The sequence below is a fragment of the Clinocottus analis genome, unplaced genomic scaffold, assembly GCF_023055335.1.
Source record: "Clinocottus analis isolate CAN_PGR_092001 unplaced genomic scaffold, fCliAna1.0.p SCAF_14, whole genome shotgun sequence".
NCBI lineage: Eukaryota > Metazoa > Chordata > Actinopteri > Perciformes > Cottidae > Clinocottus > Clinocottus analis.
In genome coordinates, this window is record NW_027175865.1 from 13,218,709 (window position 1) to 13,235,455 (window position 16,747).

Genomic DNA, 16,747 nt, shown 5'->3' on the forward strand with positions numbered 1-16,747 from the left:
AGAGTCTCGCCCCCTTCACTAACCTATCAGCTGTCGCCTTCTCACTTTTAAATGTACTCTATATGGGTGCATCCCACGTCTCTAAATTGCATCCCCGTTTCCCTCACTTGGGCGATATACACCCTTGCAACTACAACTGCCCTTTAAGGGCCTTTAGTCCCGCCCACCAGATCCTGCGAGCCAAACAAGAGCTTTGGGACGGCCTTCAATGTGGCAGCGCAGAATCCCTTCCGGTTCAGTCGAGGATCGATTGAATGCGACCCGCCGTCTCTCCAGCACCGTCCGCCTCCTCAGCCTCAGCACCCCATCTGCACCTCCAGCATCTTCAGCAGAACCTCCAGCTGCTCTGTTCTCCGAACTACAAACTCTTCTGAGAGAGACACGTTTTTATCACTAAATGCTTTAATATGTTGGCATATAAACCTAGGGTTATATTCTAATACCATTACTCCCTTTATGCAGACCTAAAATAAAATGTATATTTAAAAAATCTATTTAAAAAAACATGCAAAGCTGAAAGACAGTGTTTATTGTTTACAGCGAATAAAGAACAATCTGCATTTCCAGCAACACACAAATTATTTTAGGTTATTAATAATCACATAAATTGCACATTTCTAAGAAAGTGGAGCCAGCTAGAATAGTCCAAAGTCATGCCCCACTCTGCTTTCACCGTTTTCAAAGTACAAACATTAAAAATAAACCAGCTGGCATCAGTTTTTCAAACAACATTCCCCTTGTTATTTTATCTTTTATAAAGTAAAGTTCCAAATTACTACTGAAAATAATTTTAAAAAACTGTAAATCCATCTTTGGAATAGATGTTTTTTATCTTAACAAACACACAATGTATTTTAGTATCATCGCTCACCTAAATACTATAATATATACTTTTGAAAACATATTCCTGTCACAAGTGAACTAAAATAAGTATGAATACTGACTTTCAAATGAATAAAGCAAGCTGAAAGCAGACTGATGTTCCAACTGTTTTATTGTGTCTTCAGTGTTTACACACAAAAATAATCCTCTGCAGCTAAAACAGCGATCAAATGATGTTAGGACCAACGAACAAACCAAGTGTGCTCATTAAAGAACTAAGCAGCAACATCTGTGTGTGGAGCACTATGGACGCAGTTCCTCAGCTGGAAGCCTGAGACAACATTGGCCAGTTTGGTAACTTTAGGAGGAGCAGGCATGGTGATGGCACGCTTGAGATAGCAGCGGCGCCTAAAAGACAAGATCAATAACAGCATCTTCAAATATGCCCCATAAATACAGCTGTCATCATTTATAAGGAGGAGCCGCAATGGCGTCTGAATGCTGTATGAATTCCAGTAAAATGTTGTCTTGGTATTGCTTGAACTGTTGGAACAATTCTATAACAAACACAAAAAGGAAAGTATTTGTGTTCATGCAGGTTTGCATGTATGCATAAATATTATACCTGTATTGGCTGTTGGAGAAAGTTGTCTTGACATAGGTGTAGAACTGGCAGCTAGGATCATCAATACAGGCCTTCTGACAAGTGTCTGCATCGTCCATCAGCTCATAGCGAATGTCATTACCTCGGAAATCTACTCCTTCAAGAGCGACATGAATCCAGCCTGGTGGCAGAGAGGAACATCACAAAAGCATTTCCGACACATTCTCATACATGTTTTCAGATTTGGACTTCTAGCACAGTGCTTCAATTCTAATTGTTCTAACTGCTAAGAATAAAAAGCTTGTGTTTCTACTGGTACTTGTTCATAAACAAAGGAAAAAAAAGTATATACTATGTATGTAAAATTGCTGTTGCTCCCACAGTGCCTTTTATTTTGTTCTGATAACATTACTTTAAAATAAAAGCGTGCAATACACTAGTTTACTTCATTATGGAATGTGGCGCATAATGTGATTCATCGCGATTAATCGCAGAAAAATCATGCGATTATTTAGTTCAATCTTTTAAACTTTGCCCAGCCCGAATACATTAGTAGTAGAAATTAGTAGTTCAGATGGTCCTCTGTTACAGTTTTAGTGTTTGTAAATAATACATACTGTTATCCAGCTGACAGAACCGTGCTGGTAATCCAGATGTGACTCCTTCTTTGGCGATAAGCACCATTTCAATTTTGTTATTCTTCAGATGACAGTTGAAGCTGGTACTGAAAAAAAAAAGAAATGAAACTTTAACCTAGAATAAATGCATTTCTATATTGTTTAATTCAAGAACAGATCTGACTGATAAGGTTAATTAAATATTCAACCACGTCGGCACAGTGAGGACAATGTCCGGTAAGTTGCTGGAACAATGAACAGGCTAATAAAAGCACTTTCTAATTACTCATTGTCTTGTTTTATTGGAGAAAACTGTTTGAGTACCTGACAAAAGTGAAGTAGGTGCAGTATGAATGAGCAGAGCACAGAGCCTGGCAGTGTTCAGGAGAGGCAGCAAGATGAACCACAATGTCATTTCCTGGGATGTCAGTGCTTGGAAAAAGCTTTCTCTGACATGCTGAACAAAACATAAGTAACACATTAATAACGCATGCACAACAATCTGCAGAGTTTCTACCAAATGCTTTTGCTCTGACTGTTTGTGTACCTGGTTTAGATCCTTGATTTATTTGTGCTCTGTGGGAGAATCCTGATACTACACCAGCTTTTCTTTCAACAATAGGAATTATCGGTACTACCCAGCTGAATTTAAGATGGCACTTGAACCTAAAACAGAACAAGAAATTGTATAGTTAGGGAAGTGGAGAGCTTATGTCGGCAGCCTGGTGGTGCCAGAGCAAAGCCTCCCTCTCATTGTTTGAATTACATAGACTGTGTGTAACAACTAGTGGGAGAGGATACAATGATGATTTGACTTCAACAGCAGTGAAACATTGCGTGATCCAGTTTTACCTGATTTTCTCTAGTGTGAAAACCGCATCGACAAAAGTGAAGAACTGACAGGTGGGGTCCTGTGTGCAGACTCTCTGACACTCCTCGTAGTCGGCTGTGAACAAGGTTTGGTAGTCTGCTCCTGGGAAGTCTATGTTATGGTAAAGCTGAGGCAGACAAGGCTCTGGCAGACAGAGAGAGTAAAGGAGAGTGGGTCATGGATCAATAACCAGCAGTGTGGGAAGGTTAGAAATGAAATAGGTTACAGAATAGTTACCCTGTTGATGTGATTTGACTGTTTCTAACACATGTTTTAAACTATAGCGATGAAGCTAAACAAAAGTGCTAATAACATGAACTCAAACCAGCAGCGTGAACATCACAACAGTACTCATCTCTCATCAAACCATAATTAAAAGTTATTCATAATAAACTTGAGAAAAGATTTAAACAAAGTAACAGCATGAATGTTATGTTCTACACTTAAGCTTTATTTCTAAAAATAATAGATTCAGCTCCAACCCTTTTTTAATCACCAACATTTTGATTAGTAAGTGTAATTCAATTATTTCATTTTTGTTTGTTTGTTCTCTGTACTTGTAACTGATTACAATTAATGTTATTTTGTAATTGAATTACGTAACCCTGTTAATTGTTAAGTGCGCTCACCTGGATCAGGGCTGCAGGGTTTGAGAGAATATCCAGAGGTGACGCCCTGCAGTGGAGTCCGCTTATTGGGCTGTCCAGAGGGACTGCTCTTCAGGTAGCAGTAGAAGTGCCTGCAGAGAGATGCAGATGTTTATGTGTGTGTGTGCGTGTGTGTGTGTGTGTGTGCGTCTTTGACTTTATCAGTGTGGAGGATGTATTGGTATCTCTAGTAAGATAAACACGAGAAAGGCCCTCTGTAAATTTGTTCGGATTGTTTGGCTTGTTCTTGGACAAGTGTACTGAAAGATGGAGGTGCAGTATGATATAATCTTTGAAGAGGTAAAGCTCTCTAGGTGCATTTAAACAAATCATTCTAAGATAACATAAAAACTATGACTCTTAGTTTCAGGGAATTACACACAAATGAAAACATAGTTAATAACATATTTCATTTCTACCATTACATTATCCTACACACTGTCCTTATGAAACTTTTTTTTTTAAAATAACATAAGCGGAAAGTGCATGGTCACAGTTACAGCGCAAATTCACAAATAGTATACATGAAATTGAAGCAAACACAGCCGTTAATATAGATAATACCACAGGTTTTTATGCATGCCATGATCCTCTCACATACATCATATTGCATCACATGTTGGGGGCAGGCTGGTGAAACAACCTTAAAAGCACTGGAATCCCTTCACAAACAAACTCTTAAAACATTGGACAAAAAAGCATTAGATTTCCATCACTGTAACATACTGGAGAAACACAATCTGCTGAGCTTCACGAATTTTAGATTATTTACAAATATGTACATGGTCTATAAAATTCTAAATGGCTTGGCCCCTCCTCCACTGCGTGACCGTGTGTACAGTCGCTCAGTCAATCAGATGCACTAGAATAGCCTCAGTATTGGACTGCACTATCCCATTTCGCCGCACTACATTTGGGCAATCATCATATCATTTTTTTTTTTTAAAAAAGACATTCGATAAACAGTTGTTTTCATTTTACTTTGGTAGTGTATGGTAGTTCTAAATTTAATACAAAATGTAAAAAGTATTTATTGTGACAGTTGTCAGGTTTGTCATTTCTAAAATGTATTTCCACCTTCCTGTTTTATGAAAACTTGATTTGAATTCATGGCTGCGCAGCTTGTTTTATACTTGTTGTTGTCCTTGGTCCAGTCCGCACGAACAAAGGTGAAGTAGAGGCAGGCGTGGTGCTGGGTGCAGAGCTGCTGACAGTGATTGGCGTCAGATGAAAAGACGAATTTGATGTCTGTTCCAGGGAAATCTATATTCTCCTTAAGCTGTTGATCACATTCTAAATAAACAGAAAAGAACACGCTTTTACATGTACAAATACACACATATCCAATACATCCTATTACATATAAGTGGTGAAAATACAATATGTAATGCATTACCTTGACTGAAGGAGAGGCTGCAGATAGACAGCAGAACCCCCAAAATCCAAAGTGTTTCCATTTCGGTTCTGAGGTTTCTTGACATCAACGGTTCATCCGTCAACTTTAAAGCAGCCCCATACGGACTTTGAGCTCATGGTATGGCTTTATTGACTTTCTGAAAGTCCAGATTACAATCAACATGTGGATGCTGAAAGTATTTAAACAGTGTCCCAACTGTTTACTTGTGCTCAGCTGACCTATTCAAAATGTAACTTGGTTGTTTTTCTGGCATGCTAAATCTTGTCACTGATTTACTTCAGTCCTCCAGAACACGATTTTTGCTCAGGCAGCTTTCATAAAAAATGTATTATGCATGCCCCTTCTTAACCTAAATAGTCTCTTCGCGAAGAGCAACAAGATTATGTAATGGAAATGAATAAACCTTATCAATCTCCTTTAGAGAAAACAAATACAATGTGGGACACTTTAAATTCTTTAAGCATTTATTAAACAGAAACTTGGAATAATTCAATCGAAAGGGTCCAGCTCCTCACCACGGATGGTTCCGAGGTCTGACCAAGAAAAATAATTCAACATGAGTTTTAATACATCAACAATTATTATTGAAATGGTTGCATTTTATCCCCTTTAATAATTTAATTTTGTTTCGTTTTTCTCATAATTAAAAGTTATAGCTATTTTATAACTTCATTGTTTTTCACAAACACACATCTATTATAATAATTGTTCACTATTAGCTTATTTTCTCTCTGTTTTCTTGTCTGCGTACTATCATAAACTAATATACCACTAGCAGATATATAGGAACCTTTTAACCTAACTTTTGTTTTAAATGCATAAAACTTTGACTTTGTGTTATGACTTTTGCTTTTTATTTTGTGTTTGTATTAAAGTTCTTTTGCTAAAAAGCCTTTTTCTTGAGGTAACTATACACGAGTTGAAATGGACCTATAACACCATAGATGCTACTATAGTTAATAATATTAAAATGAAAAAATGAATAAAACAAATGTATTTAAGAGATGTGTTCTAATATCCCTCAGTAATAGTCAGGTAACACAACAACCTTTTATTTACTTATATGATTCTCACCATTTTTTAAATTGAAATGGAGTGGTGTACCGATGAAGAAAAGGCCTAGTGGCCACACCAAAAATATTCAAACATACAATAATATGTTTGTGAATAAGGAAGCCTAACAAGTTAACCGAGAGATGAGAAACAAATTGGATGATAGATAATTGTTTTGAGTGTATTTTACAGCTGATTTAAGACTTGGGTCAGCACCGACCCGTTAACACAAGAGATGCTAACAAAAAGCTAACACAGGAGATGCTAACAAAAAGCTAACACAAGAGATGCTAACAAAAAGCTAACACAGGAGATGCTAACAGAAAGCGAACACAGGAGGAAGGTTAAGTTGTTCAAATAGACCTTGGGATTTAGGAGATATTCAGTATTTAGTTGAATGCATACCATTCACATTTTTTGCCACTAAATTATTGTCTGGGTCTAAAGATGCTTGGTAGTTAAGCAGGTATCTATGCTTTATTAAGCATTAACAAATTATCAAAAGTCTCAGTTATGACGTATGAAAACCCAATCAAGAAATGTATAATAATCAAGTTTATTAATCAACAATAAAACATTTATATCCGTGTTTATGAATTCCATCTGAGAGGTACTGAGTGTTCATGTTGTACAATGCTTTATAACTGATTAACTAAGTGTTTATGCTTTACTAATGATAAATAGCATGTAGTTATTATAAAGGGTGTTACCCATATTCCTCTTTCTAGTGAGCTAAAATAAGTATGAGTACTGACTTTCAAATGAACAAATTAGGCTGAAAGCAAACTGATGTTCTTCCTGTTTTATTGATTTTTTATTGTTTACACACACACAAAAACAATCATCTGCACCTTAAACAGCAATCAAATGATGTTAGGACCAACCCAACAGACGATGTGTCAATGGCACAGAACGATGCACGCAGTTCCTCAGCTGGAAGCCTGAGACAACATTGGCCAGTTTGGTAACTTTAGGAGGAGCAGGCATGGTGATGGCACGCTTGAGATAGCAGCGGCGCCTAAAAGACAAGATCAATAACAGCATCTTCAAATATGCCCCATAAATACAGCTGTCATCATGAATAAGGAGGGGCTGCATTGCAAGCTCGCAGAAGAATTAATGTACCCGTTCATTGTGTCGGGCGTGTCTGTTACACAATAGGTGTAGAACTGGCAGTTGGGATCATCAGTACAGGCCTTCTCACAACTGTCTGCATCGTCCAGCAGCTCAAAGCGAATGTCATTCAATGGGAAATCTCTGTCTTCAAAAGGGATCCGAGCCCAGCCTGTAAGCAGAGAGGAACAAGGTTAAACTGCTGCTGCTGCTGCTGCTGCTGCTGCTGCTGCAATGCTTCAATGCTGCTGCTGCTAGATAAACTACAGAAATACTTTACCAACAATAAACAGAAAGCTTTGATAGATGAAGTTGCTGAATGCTTCCAGGTTTTGTTTAAGATCGCTTCATAAGCAAATCTAAAATAAGAGTTTATAGCGAATAGATGCGACGCTAGAAGGGAGTGTCAGGGCTTTGGTTCATCATTATGTTACACACAAAATGAATTGCCATTCAGTGGATGTTGTTGTTTTATAATAGAGACGAAACATGACAAGACAAAGTCTGGTTTTGCATAATGTATTCATCACAAAGTGTTTTCTGACATTCTCATGAATGTTTTCAGATTTGGACTTCGAGCACAACACTTTGATTCTAATTCTTCTAACTGCTGTGAATAAAAAGCTTCATAATGCAAACAAGATGTTGTGGGAAAACTGATTTCCTATGACTCCGGTGTGAACTCGCCCTTACACAAAGCATGTTCAGAAGATCCACATCACTGTGGTTCATATGGCTGAAACACAGTGGCGGGCTGTCAGGGCCTGCTAAGCCTTCACTGCAGGCCTACACAGAATCACAAAGTTATAGCTATTTTATAATTTAATTGTTTTTCACAAATACACTACATGTATTATAATTATTTTTCCCTTTTAGCTCATTTTCCCATTGTACAGCTCCTGTCTTCCTCTGTTGCTCTGCCTTTAGCCTGCAGCTGGTTTGAAGGAGAGTTTTTATCCAATTCCATTTTTTCCTCCAGTCTCTAAGAAGAACAGTTTAAGAAGGCCTGTGCAGATTAAACTACAGGGATTGAACGTTGTGGTTGATCGTCATGGACTTCAACAAATCAGATCTTTAGTTTGACAAGCTGGGCGTGTTCCTTCACGCGCCGGGGCCTGCGAGGTGGCTCAGTGTGACCATTAATATGCGCTGTGATTGGTCAACGTGACAACAGGGCGGAGCTCAGTGGGAGCTGGAATGATTCCGGCTGAGGCAGAGAAGTTGTGACACGTTTATAGTTTCCTGCGCTTTTTGGCGCTCGGTGGCTGAAGGAGGACGAGAAGATGACATCGTGGCGGATGTGGGTTGTCGACTGCTGCTGTCGAGCGGATAGTTTCTGAGCTTGAACGGTTGGAGGTGATCCGGGGGTGCGGCTGGGAGATGGGGGGCTCGGCTGTTTTCACCGGCATCCATGGCCACCTGTTGATGGAACCGGAGCCCATTGATAAACTGTATAACCGCGTCGCTGGACTTTTTGTTAATAAGGAGAGGCGTATGGACTTTGTCTTTAAGTCAACATCATCAGGTGAGTGGCGTTGTGTTGCCGCACACCGCAACAGCTGATCGACTCAGATTGAAGGCGTAGGTATCAAATCCACGTTCTGCCACTGCTAGCTCTAGTACAGAATGACCGATCCTTTGCCACATGGAAAATACATAAGAATAAATTATTGAATTTGAAATTTAAAGTGTGTCCTCCGTGACAGTTTTAGTGTTTGTAAATAATACATACTGTTATCCAGCTGACAGAACCGTGCTGGTAATCCAGATGTTGATCCTTGTATGGATTTAAGCACCATTACATTTTGGTTGTCCTTCAGGTGACAGTCGAAGTTCTCGCTGCAAAAAAAAGAAAAGAAAATTAAACCTTCAATATAAGAATGTTTGTATTTTGAGATTTTCGAAGAGATCTGACGGAAAAGGACAATTAAATATTCAGGCTGTCAGGTAAGTTGGTGGAACAATGAACAGGCTAATTGTATTGTTTTATTGGAGAAAACAGTTTGAGTACCTGACAAAAGTGAAGTAGGTGCAGGACGAATGAGCAGAGCACAGAGCCTGGCAGTGTTCAGGAGAGGCAGCACGAACAACTAAAATATCATTTCCTGGGATGTCAGTGCTTGGAAAAAGCTTTCCCTCACACACTGAACAAAACACGGGTAACACATTAATAAAGCATATAAAACAATCGCCTAAATATATTCCAATTGCTTTTGCTCTGACTGCTTGGTCACCTGGTTTAGATCCTTTAGTGGTCTGCGCTCGTTGGGAGAATCCTGATACTGCATCAAATTTTGTTTGAATATTAGGAATTATCGGTACTGCCCAGCTGAATTTAAGGTTACACTTGTACCTAAAACAGAACAAGAAATTGCATAGTTAGGGAAGTGGAGAGCCCTGCAGAGCCTCAGTCGGCAGCCTGGTGGTGCCAGAGCAAAGCCTCCCTCTCATTGTTTGTATTACATAAACTGTGTGTAACAACTAGTGGGAGAGGATACAATGATGATTTGACTTCAACAGCAGTGAAACATTGCGTGATCCAGTTTTACCTGATTTTCTCCGATGTGAAGGCCGCATTGACAAAAGTAAAGAACTGACAGGTGGGGTCCTGTGTGCAGACTCTCTGACACTCCTCGTAGTCGGCTGTGAACAAGGTTCGGTAGTCTGCTCCTGTGAAGTCTATGTTATGGTAAAGCTGAGGCAGACAAGGCTCTGACAGACAGAGAGAGTAAAGGAGAGTGGGTCATGGATCAATAACCAGCAGTGTGGGAAGGTTAGAAATGAAATAGGTTACAGAATAGTTACCCTGTTGATGTGATTTGACTGTTTCTAACACATGTTTTAAACTATAGCAATGAAGCTAAACAAAAGTGCTAATATAAAAACTCCAACCAGCAGCGTGAACATCACAACAGTACTCAACTCTTCCCATCTCTCATTACTGTACAACTTTAATTTAAAGTTATTCAATATAAATTTAAATAAGATTCATGAATGTTATTTTCTACACTTAACAAAATCTATATATTCAGATTCAACCCTTTTGGAATCACCAACATTTTGATTAGTAAGTGTACATGTTTTCTTTAGTAACAGTAACTTATCACAATTCCTCTCATTTTGAATTACGTAACAATGTTACTTGTTAGTTACCAAAACTGTTGTGAGCTTACCTGGATCTGGGCTGCAGGGTTTGAGAGAAAATCCAGAGGTGACGCCCTGCAGTGGAGTCCGCTTATTGGGCTGTCCAGAGGGACTGCTCTTCAGGTAGCAGTAGAAGTGCCTGCAGAGAGATGCAGATGTTTATATGTGTGTGTGTGTGTGTGTGTGTGTGTGTGTGTGTGTGTGTGTGTGTGTGTGTGTGTGTGTGTGTGTGTGAATGTGTGAGAGAGAGAGAGAGAGAGAGAGAGAGAGAGAAAGAGAGAGAGGGAGAGAGAGAGAGAGTAAAGGATTTAGTGGCATCTAGTGGTGATCTCGTGGCATCAACTGTAAACCATACATCCCTCAGTTCACCACTCTCTTTTTTTTTGAAGAGTTAAAACTCTCTACGTACATATAAACAACAATAAAATATTACAATACTTTATCATACACACTGGCCTTTTAAAACCTGAGGAAAGTGAATGGTCACAGTTGCAGCTGTAACATTCTTCCTTCCAGCCAGAACGCTCCACATTATCATAGCAATACTATTGTCATATTTTTGTGCAATACTGTTGTATCTTTTATTTTTTGTGCTTGTGTTTTTTATTTTTTTCACCTTAAGTTTATTGCAATTCCGTATTAGGAGGACCGAGCAAAATAAGCTCTTCATTGTATAGAGTAACTGTCTGTTATCTGTGCATATGACAGTAAAAACGTCTTGAATCTTGAATGTTTTGAATCTTGACTCTAGTGGCCTGGTTGATATTGTGCAGTTGGTGTATGTAATTGACAGACCTCTGGACTGAGCTACGTTTTCAGTTATTTTGTGTTTGTTGAATTAAAAACCTTTAAAACCCACAGAACTGACTCTACCTGTGATTGCTGCGCTGCCCCTAACTTCTGTGTCCTCCGTACCGTCCTGTTACACAGCGAAAACAAATTGACAAATAGGATATGGATGACATGAAGCAAATACAACTGTTGTTAAAAGATAAGACCTCTAATTTACAGTTGGAAAAAAGATCAACTTTCCTTTGACTTATGGTAGCGCTTAATTTAAAATTTTGAACAAATAATTACTTGTTTTTAGGGTCCAGCTATCAGATTCTCTCAAAGTCTGAAATGTTTTTTTCACTATTCAAACTTTATGAAAAATAAACAAGTATTACTTATTTCAATTCATGGCTGCACTGCTTGTTTTGTACCTGTCGTCCTCGGTCCAGTCCGCACGAACAAAGGTGAAGTAGAGACATGCAGGGTCCTGGGTGCAAAGCTGCTGACAGTGATTGGCATCAGGAGAATAGACAAATTTGATGTCTGTTCCAGGGAAATCTATATTCTCCAGAAGCTGTGGATGACATTCTAAATAAACAGAAAAAAATCACACTTTTACTTGTACAAATACAAATATCCAATACATCCTATTACATATAAGTGGTGAAAATACAATACGTAACGCATTACCTTGACTAAAGGAGAGGGTGTAGATAGACCGCAGAACCCCCCAAATCCAAAGTGTTTCCATCTTCTCAGTTCTGAAGCTAGTGAGGAGTCTTGAAAATAACGGTTCATCCATCAATTTTAAAAGCAGCTCCACACGGACTTTGACCGATACTTTATTGACTTTCTAAAAGTCCAGATTAAAAAGTACATGTTTTTTTTTTTATCTAAATGAAACTTCGGATGTATTTCAGTATCATTGCTCACCTAAATACCCTATATTTTGAAAACATATTCCTCTTACAAGTGAACTAAAAGAGGTATGAATACTGACTTTCAAATGAATAAAGCAGGCTGATAGCAGACTGATGCTGCAACAGTTTTATTGTGTCTTTAGTGTTTACACACAAAAAGAATCATCTGCAGCTTAAACAGCAAATAAATGATCTAATGACCAACCAACAGACCAACTAACCATGACTAAGCAACATGGTCTGTGTGGAGAGAACTATGGACGCAGTTCCTCAGTTGGAAACCTGATACATTGGCCAGTTTGACAACTTTAGTAGGAGGCACGCTTGATAGCACACTTGAGATAGCAGCGGCGCCTAAAAGACAAGATCAATAGCATTGTTTGACCCATAATTTAGTTGTGTTGCTTTCTTTTATCTTTTTTGGAAAACAGGGTGAATTAACGTGTGGAACATTAACTCTAAGGAGTATCAATTGGTGCCAGCTAATGAGGTGTGGATGCAAAGCAAACAGTTTTTGACCGTGGTCGTGTCAATGTGGTCGGGTCAACGCGGTCGTGTCAACTGGAGTTCATTAGAGCATGGCGTGTATTTCAGGTTCCTGGAGCGACTGGGGACATGAAGTCTCAGAGGTTTAAACAAGGCAGTTCAGTGGGTAGCGTCTAGTTTGTTGCCAAGAGGAATGAAGTTCCAAGTCCCAAGAGGCCTGTAAACGGCAACATAAGCCAAGTCATGAAGTTCAACTGTATAATAAAAAAGTTAAACTATGGTATGCAGGATTTACAGGGTCACCAGCTTAAAATTAAACCGTGTCAGAATCAACACACCCATTTTCTGGAGTGAGACCAACAGACACGCGGTGATACGGGATAGATTTGACTTTCTGAAAGTCCAGATTGAACTTGTGGAACTGTGTCATGTGTACTTTTGCTCTGCTGACCTCTCGTACATTGTAGTTTGCCGTTTGTGTTCTTCTAGCATGCTAAATCCGGTACATCTTACGTTTAAGCATTAGGTTGTACAGAGTGAGGATAACATTGAGCTTTAGATAACATTGTTTTGAGGGCTGACCAGTCACCTAGGACAGTTCAAATTGCGTCATTTCCATATAATGAAAAGCTAAGGATCTTGACCCAGACTAATTTGAGAAACATTCTCTTGCATTAAAAATTTTGAAAGTTCAAGGTAGTGTCGCTTCGTGCAGTCACCTTTTCGACATAAAGAATGAGAGGAACTTTACAAGTTCAAGAAGAATGGCATAAAGCCAAAAGCAGCAGAGGTTCATTTCAGTCTAGTGGCCTCTGCTGTCAGAACTAAACTTCTGGAGACAAGTTTAACACTAAATTCACCAATATGTTAAAAAGGTATAAAACCTACAGCTATATCCCAATAAAAAAAACACAAAAAAAAAAAAAAAAAACATGCAACTCTGAAAGCCAATGTTTATTGTTTACGGCACCAAAAGCATAATCTGCAGTTCTAAGACACACACAAATTATGTTAGGTAATTAACCACAACAAATGTATATTTCTTTAAATAAAAGTGCAGACAGCTAGAATAGTGCAATACAAGGAGTGGTTACATATGCCACAACAGTGCCAGTGGGTCGGCTGATGAGTTTGAGTCTCAGATGTCCTTCAGCATGGCTGATTTATCTGGAGCCTCCAGCCAGGTAGGAGGCCATGAGCTTTTGATGCTGGGTCTGTCCTTCAGAGAGTTATAGTAGGCGGCCAGTTTAGGGTAACGCTCTTCACATAACCTAAAGAAGTGAGAAAAGTTGAAGTGAACTTCTAATGACAAACTTATTGCTGCCACGGTGCATTTATTTTGTCAATCTTAAGACATTTTCGTGATTTAACCCACTTACTGGAAACGGAAGAGATAAGCAATGCTTGGAAAAACAGCCACATCAGCCAGTGAAAAAGTCTTTCCTGCCAGGAAAGAGCCTGATCCCTAGAAGAGGAAAAGAGTTAGCCCATGTGCTCGGGGGCAAGTTTGACACCCAAGACAACAGCATTAATTTGCCAATATCCCCATTAACAATTACAATTTACATAATGTTAGCTACAATAGACGGTAGTTTAAAAAATACACTAAATTGAAATCTTCTAAAGCGCACCCAGGATAATAGTTGTCCGTGGGTATTTTCTGTCAATCCAGTTTGTTTTGTCCACACAGGACATTTAAAAAAAACAACTCCAAAAATAGATAATTTGTAAAACTATGGGCAGAGGGAAGAGTTTCAGAAACTACATTTTCAGTGTTGGTGGAGACCAAAGTGTTAATTCAACAAGTTGCAGTACCAGTAATAACTGGCGGTAATGTGCTTCCTGGTAGGGCTGGCACAAAAACCTACAACACGCCTTTTTTTCTTTTACACGTCACTTAAAAAAACAAATTAAAAAAAAAGACAGGAAGCTGGATGCCACCCTTTTGTCAGGATACCAATTGAGATGGAGCCAGAATGCCTAAGCAGGATTTACATTAGTGAGCTTTAGAGGTGGCACTAGGCAAATTGTGTTACCTTGAGAGAGCCGGGATAGCGGTTTACCCACTTTTGTTCTAAGCTACGCCATCGTCGAGTGGCAACTTTATAGGCATGAAGTATCAGGAGCTAAAACTGATCAAATGGACATCTGTGCTCTTAAAAAAAATACAATTTAAAAAAAAAAAAAGTCTATCATCAAAGCATACATGGTTCAGGTTACCTTTTTAAGGTAGCTCTCCCACAGCTTGATCTCAGCAGTCAGACTCTCTCTATTTCTCGTCACAGCAGAGTCATGTCTCTCTGCCTCAGGAACCTTCCAGTTGTAGTAGATGACATCCCCTGAAAAATGAGGAAAAAAAAAAAAACACACACAGGAGTTAGTCCTCACCGCTGCCATCAAGGAAATCTATCCACGCCACATTTCAGGACACAACATCCACGATGTGCTTTTATTTCCCCAGCATTTGTGTGTGGGGCATGCAGGAAAGGGTTACGCAACACACGTTTCAAACTGAAGAAAGTAAAAGTGTCTCAAATAAAGTGTGAATACACCAAGTTAGAAAACATATGTTCACTGAACTGCATTTTTGATTACGCAAGAGTTGAGGGGAATGCACCCCTCCCCAAAACTGAAGTACTCTCTCATGACTTGAGAGCAAACTAGTCTGAACATGTGATCTTTTGTGGAATTATAGCTACTTTCACTACCTCTTTTTTAAATGGGTGAACTACATAAATGTATGCATGGTGTCAAGGCTTTATGAAGTGGATGCACAGCTCATTAGTGCATGGCGTGCATTTCAGGTTCCTGAGGCGACATGAAGTCTCAGAGGTTTAAACAAAGGTTCAGTGGGTAGTGTCTAGTTTGTTGCTAAGAGCAATGAAGTTCAAAGTCCCACAGGGCCTCTAAACAGCAACAACACCAGCAAAGGCATTAAGTTCAACTGTATAATACAATTATTATTTTTTTTTTTTTAAAGAAAAAAGGTTAAACTGTTAATATGCAGGATTTACATGGGCAACGCCTTCAAAAAATAAAATAAAAAAACATGTCAGAATTAACGCACCCGCTTTCTGGTTGAGTGCGAGACCCTCAAACATGCGCTGATACATCATTGCTTGCTCAGCTGGGCAGTCAGGGATCAGCTTGGTTCCCTGGGATTTGAACTGGTTCTGTTGTTGGGAGACAAGAAAAAAAAGGAACCATTATGAACAGCTGCACGGCGGTCCGGTTTCTTCTCCTGCGGGGGCGCAGGGTGTCTGATGTCTACGAGGCATTGTTGGACACAAAATGCACAATGGGCCTCTTACGTATTACATCCTTGGTGATATACAATTTTAATAAGGAGCAAAGTTCTTACCGCCAGGTAGATGCAGGCAGCGTAGGACTCGTTCAGGACGCAGTCTTTATGTTTGAAGGAAGGAAGCTTTAGGAAAGAAAATGCAAATGTCAAGTAACATCGTTTAAAAAGTGAATGTGTGCATTTAAGGAGGAAAAAAAAAGATATTGACACAAGATTTGCATTACATCGAGGTGAATTGAACGTACCTGTCCCCGGGGGTTCATGGCCATGACCTCCGCTGACTTGTGCTCCCCCTTCTCAAAAGAGAGCAGTTTCTGGTTGTAGCCCTGCAGGTTCTTCTCCTCCAGCGCGATCATGACCCTCCAGCAGGGAGGAGAGCCGGAGCCCCACAGCAGAGTCATGTCCTTGGCCATGGTTGGAGCTTGAGCTGTGACACCTGGACGAGAAAGCAGTGCGAAGTGGAGGACGAGAGGAGTGAAGTTTGAAACTATGAAAACGTCGGGTTATATAAGACGCTCCAGCCGCTTCGCATCTGGATTGGTGGAATTAGGGCCCGTCCCATTTCCTTTGTTTTCTTTTTTACCAAAGATCTGTGGCACAAGACAGTCGAGGCAGTTCACACCCGACGTTAACCCCTCCTTTTTTAATAAATCTACCTTCAAATCGAGAACACATGATGTCCTATATACATGCATTGTATTTCACATGTAATGTATTTCACTGACTGCTTTAAAATAGTTTTCATGTGAATTAGGCCTCTGGCTGCATTGGTCCGCGGACATTAGCAAAGTCAAACATGCGGAGGAGAGACCTCTCTTGCGGTGCATCATACTCTTTGATCTCAGCCACGCAGACCACGAAATATAAGTAACGAAAACCACGAATCCGACGCTGAAATCATTTTTTTTTTTAAGTGCACTGAAGGAGACTTATAATAATTGCACCTATAACCTGTGACTGTAATTAACAATCAGC

At 39.5% G+C, this 16,747-nt stretch overlaps 3 protein-coding genes across 3 annotated transcripts; all 3 read right to left on the minus strand.

Moving 5' to 3' along the window:
* Window positions 1-1,097: 1,097 nt before the first annotated feature.
* Window positions 1,098-5,018, minus strand: LOC137785028 (coagulation factor XI-like). The gene is made up of 9 exons (XM_068576046.1): window positions 4,958-5,018; window positions 4,695-4,854; window positions 3,544-3,653; window positions 2,896-3,058; window positions 2,591-2,709; window positions 2,368-2,500; window positions 2,044-2,150; window positions 1,448-1,607; window positions 1,098-1,230 (listed from the first exon to the last, which is right to left on the minus strand). Exons 1-9 carry the CDS (start codon window positions 5,016-5,018, stop codon window positions 1,098-1,100), a joined length of 1,146 nt encoding a protein of 381 aa, XP_068432147.1.
* A 1,886-nt stretch (window positions 5,019-6,904) lies between these two features.
* LOC137785029 (coagulation factor XI-like) lies at window positions 6,905-11,813 on the minus strand. Its single transcript, XM_068576047.1, has 9 exons — window positions 11,753-11,813; window positions 11,494-11,650; window positions 10,318-10,427; window positions 9,694-9,856; window positions 9,379-9,497; window positions 9,156-9,288; window positions 8,877-8,983; window positions 7,157-7,316; window positions 6,905-7,049 (listed from the first exon to the last, which is right to left on the minus strand). The coding sequence occupies exons 1-9, from the start codon at window positions 11,811-11,813 to the stop codon at window positions 6,905-6,907; spliced, it is 1,155 nt and encodes a 384-aa protein (XP_068432148.1).
* A 1,590-nt stretch (window positions 11,814-13,403) lies between these two features.
* Window positions 13,404-16,249, minus strand: LOC137784490 (glutathione S-transferase A-like). The gene is made up of 6 exons (XM_068575206.1): window positions 16,018-16,249; window positions 15,830-15,895; window positions 15,536-15,641; window positions 14,689-14,807; window positions 13,848-13,933; window positions 13,404-13,739 (listed from the first exon to the last, which is right to left on the minus strand). The coding sequence occupies exons 1-6, from the start codon at window positions 16,183-16,185 to the stop codon at window positions 13,607-13,609; spliced, it is 678 nt and encodes a 225-aa protein (XP_068431307.1). The 5' UTR covers window positions 16,186-16,249; the 3' UTR covers window positions 13,404-13,606.
* Window positions 16,250-16,747: the final 498 nt, after the last annotated feature.

Coding starts and splice junctions, on each gene's coding strand:
- LOC137785028 (XM_068576046.1), bottom strand. CDS start 5,018: ATGGAAACACTTTGGATTTTGGGGGTTCTGCTGTCTATCTGCAGCCTC. Junction 3,059..3,543: donor ACCCTGCAGCCCTGATCCAG/GTGAGCGCACTT, acceptor TCTGTCTGCCAG/AGCCTTGTCTGCCTCAGCTT. Junction 2,710..2,895: donor TTCACACTAGAGAAAATCAG/GTAAAACTGGAT, acceptor GTTCTGTTTTAG/GTTCAAGTGCCATCTTAAAT.
- LOC137785029 (XM_068576047.1), bottom strand. CDS start 11,813: ATGGAAACACTTTGGATTTGGGGGGTTCTGCGGTCTATCTACACCCTC. Junction 11,651..11,752: donor CACCCTCTCCTTTAGTCAAG/GTAATGCGTTAC, acceptor CTGTTTATTTAG/AATGTCATCCACAGCTTCTG. Junction 10,428..11,493: donor GACTGGACCGAGGACGACAG/GTACAAAACAAG, acceptor ATCTCTCTGCAG/GCACTTCTACTGCTACCTGA.
- LOC137784490 (XM_068575206.1), bottom strand. CDS start 16,185: ATGGCCAAGGACATGACTCTGCTGTGGGGCTCCGGCTCTCCTCCCTGC. Junction 15,642..15,829: donor CTGCCTGCATCTACCTGGCG/GTAAGAACTTTG, acceptor TCCCAACAACAG/AACCAGTTCAAATCCCAGGG. Junction 13,934..14,688: donor GGGAGAGCTACCTTAAAAAG/GTAACCTGAACC, acceptor TTCCTCTTCTAG/GGATCAGGCTCTTTCCTGGC.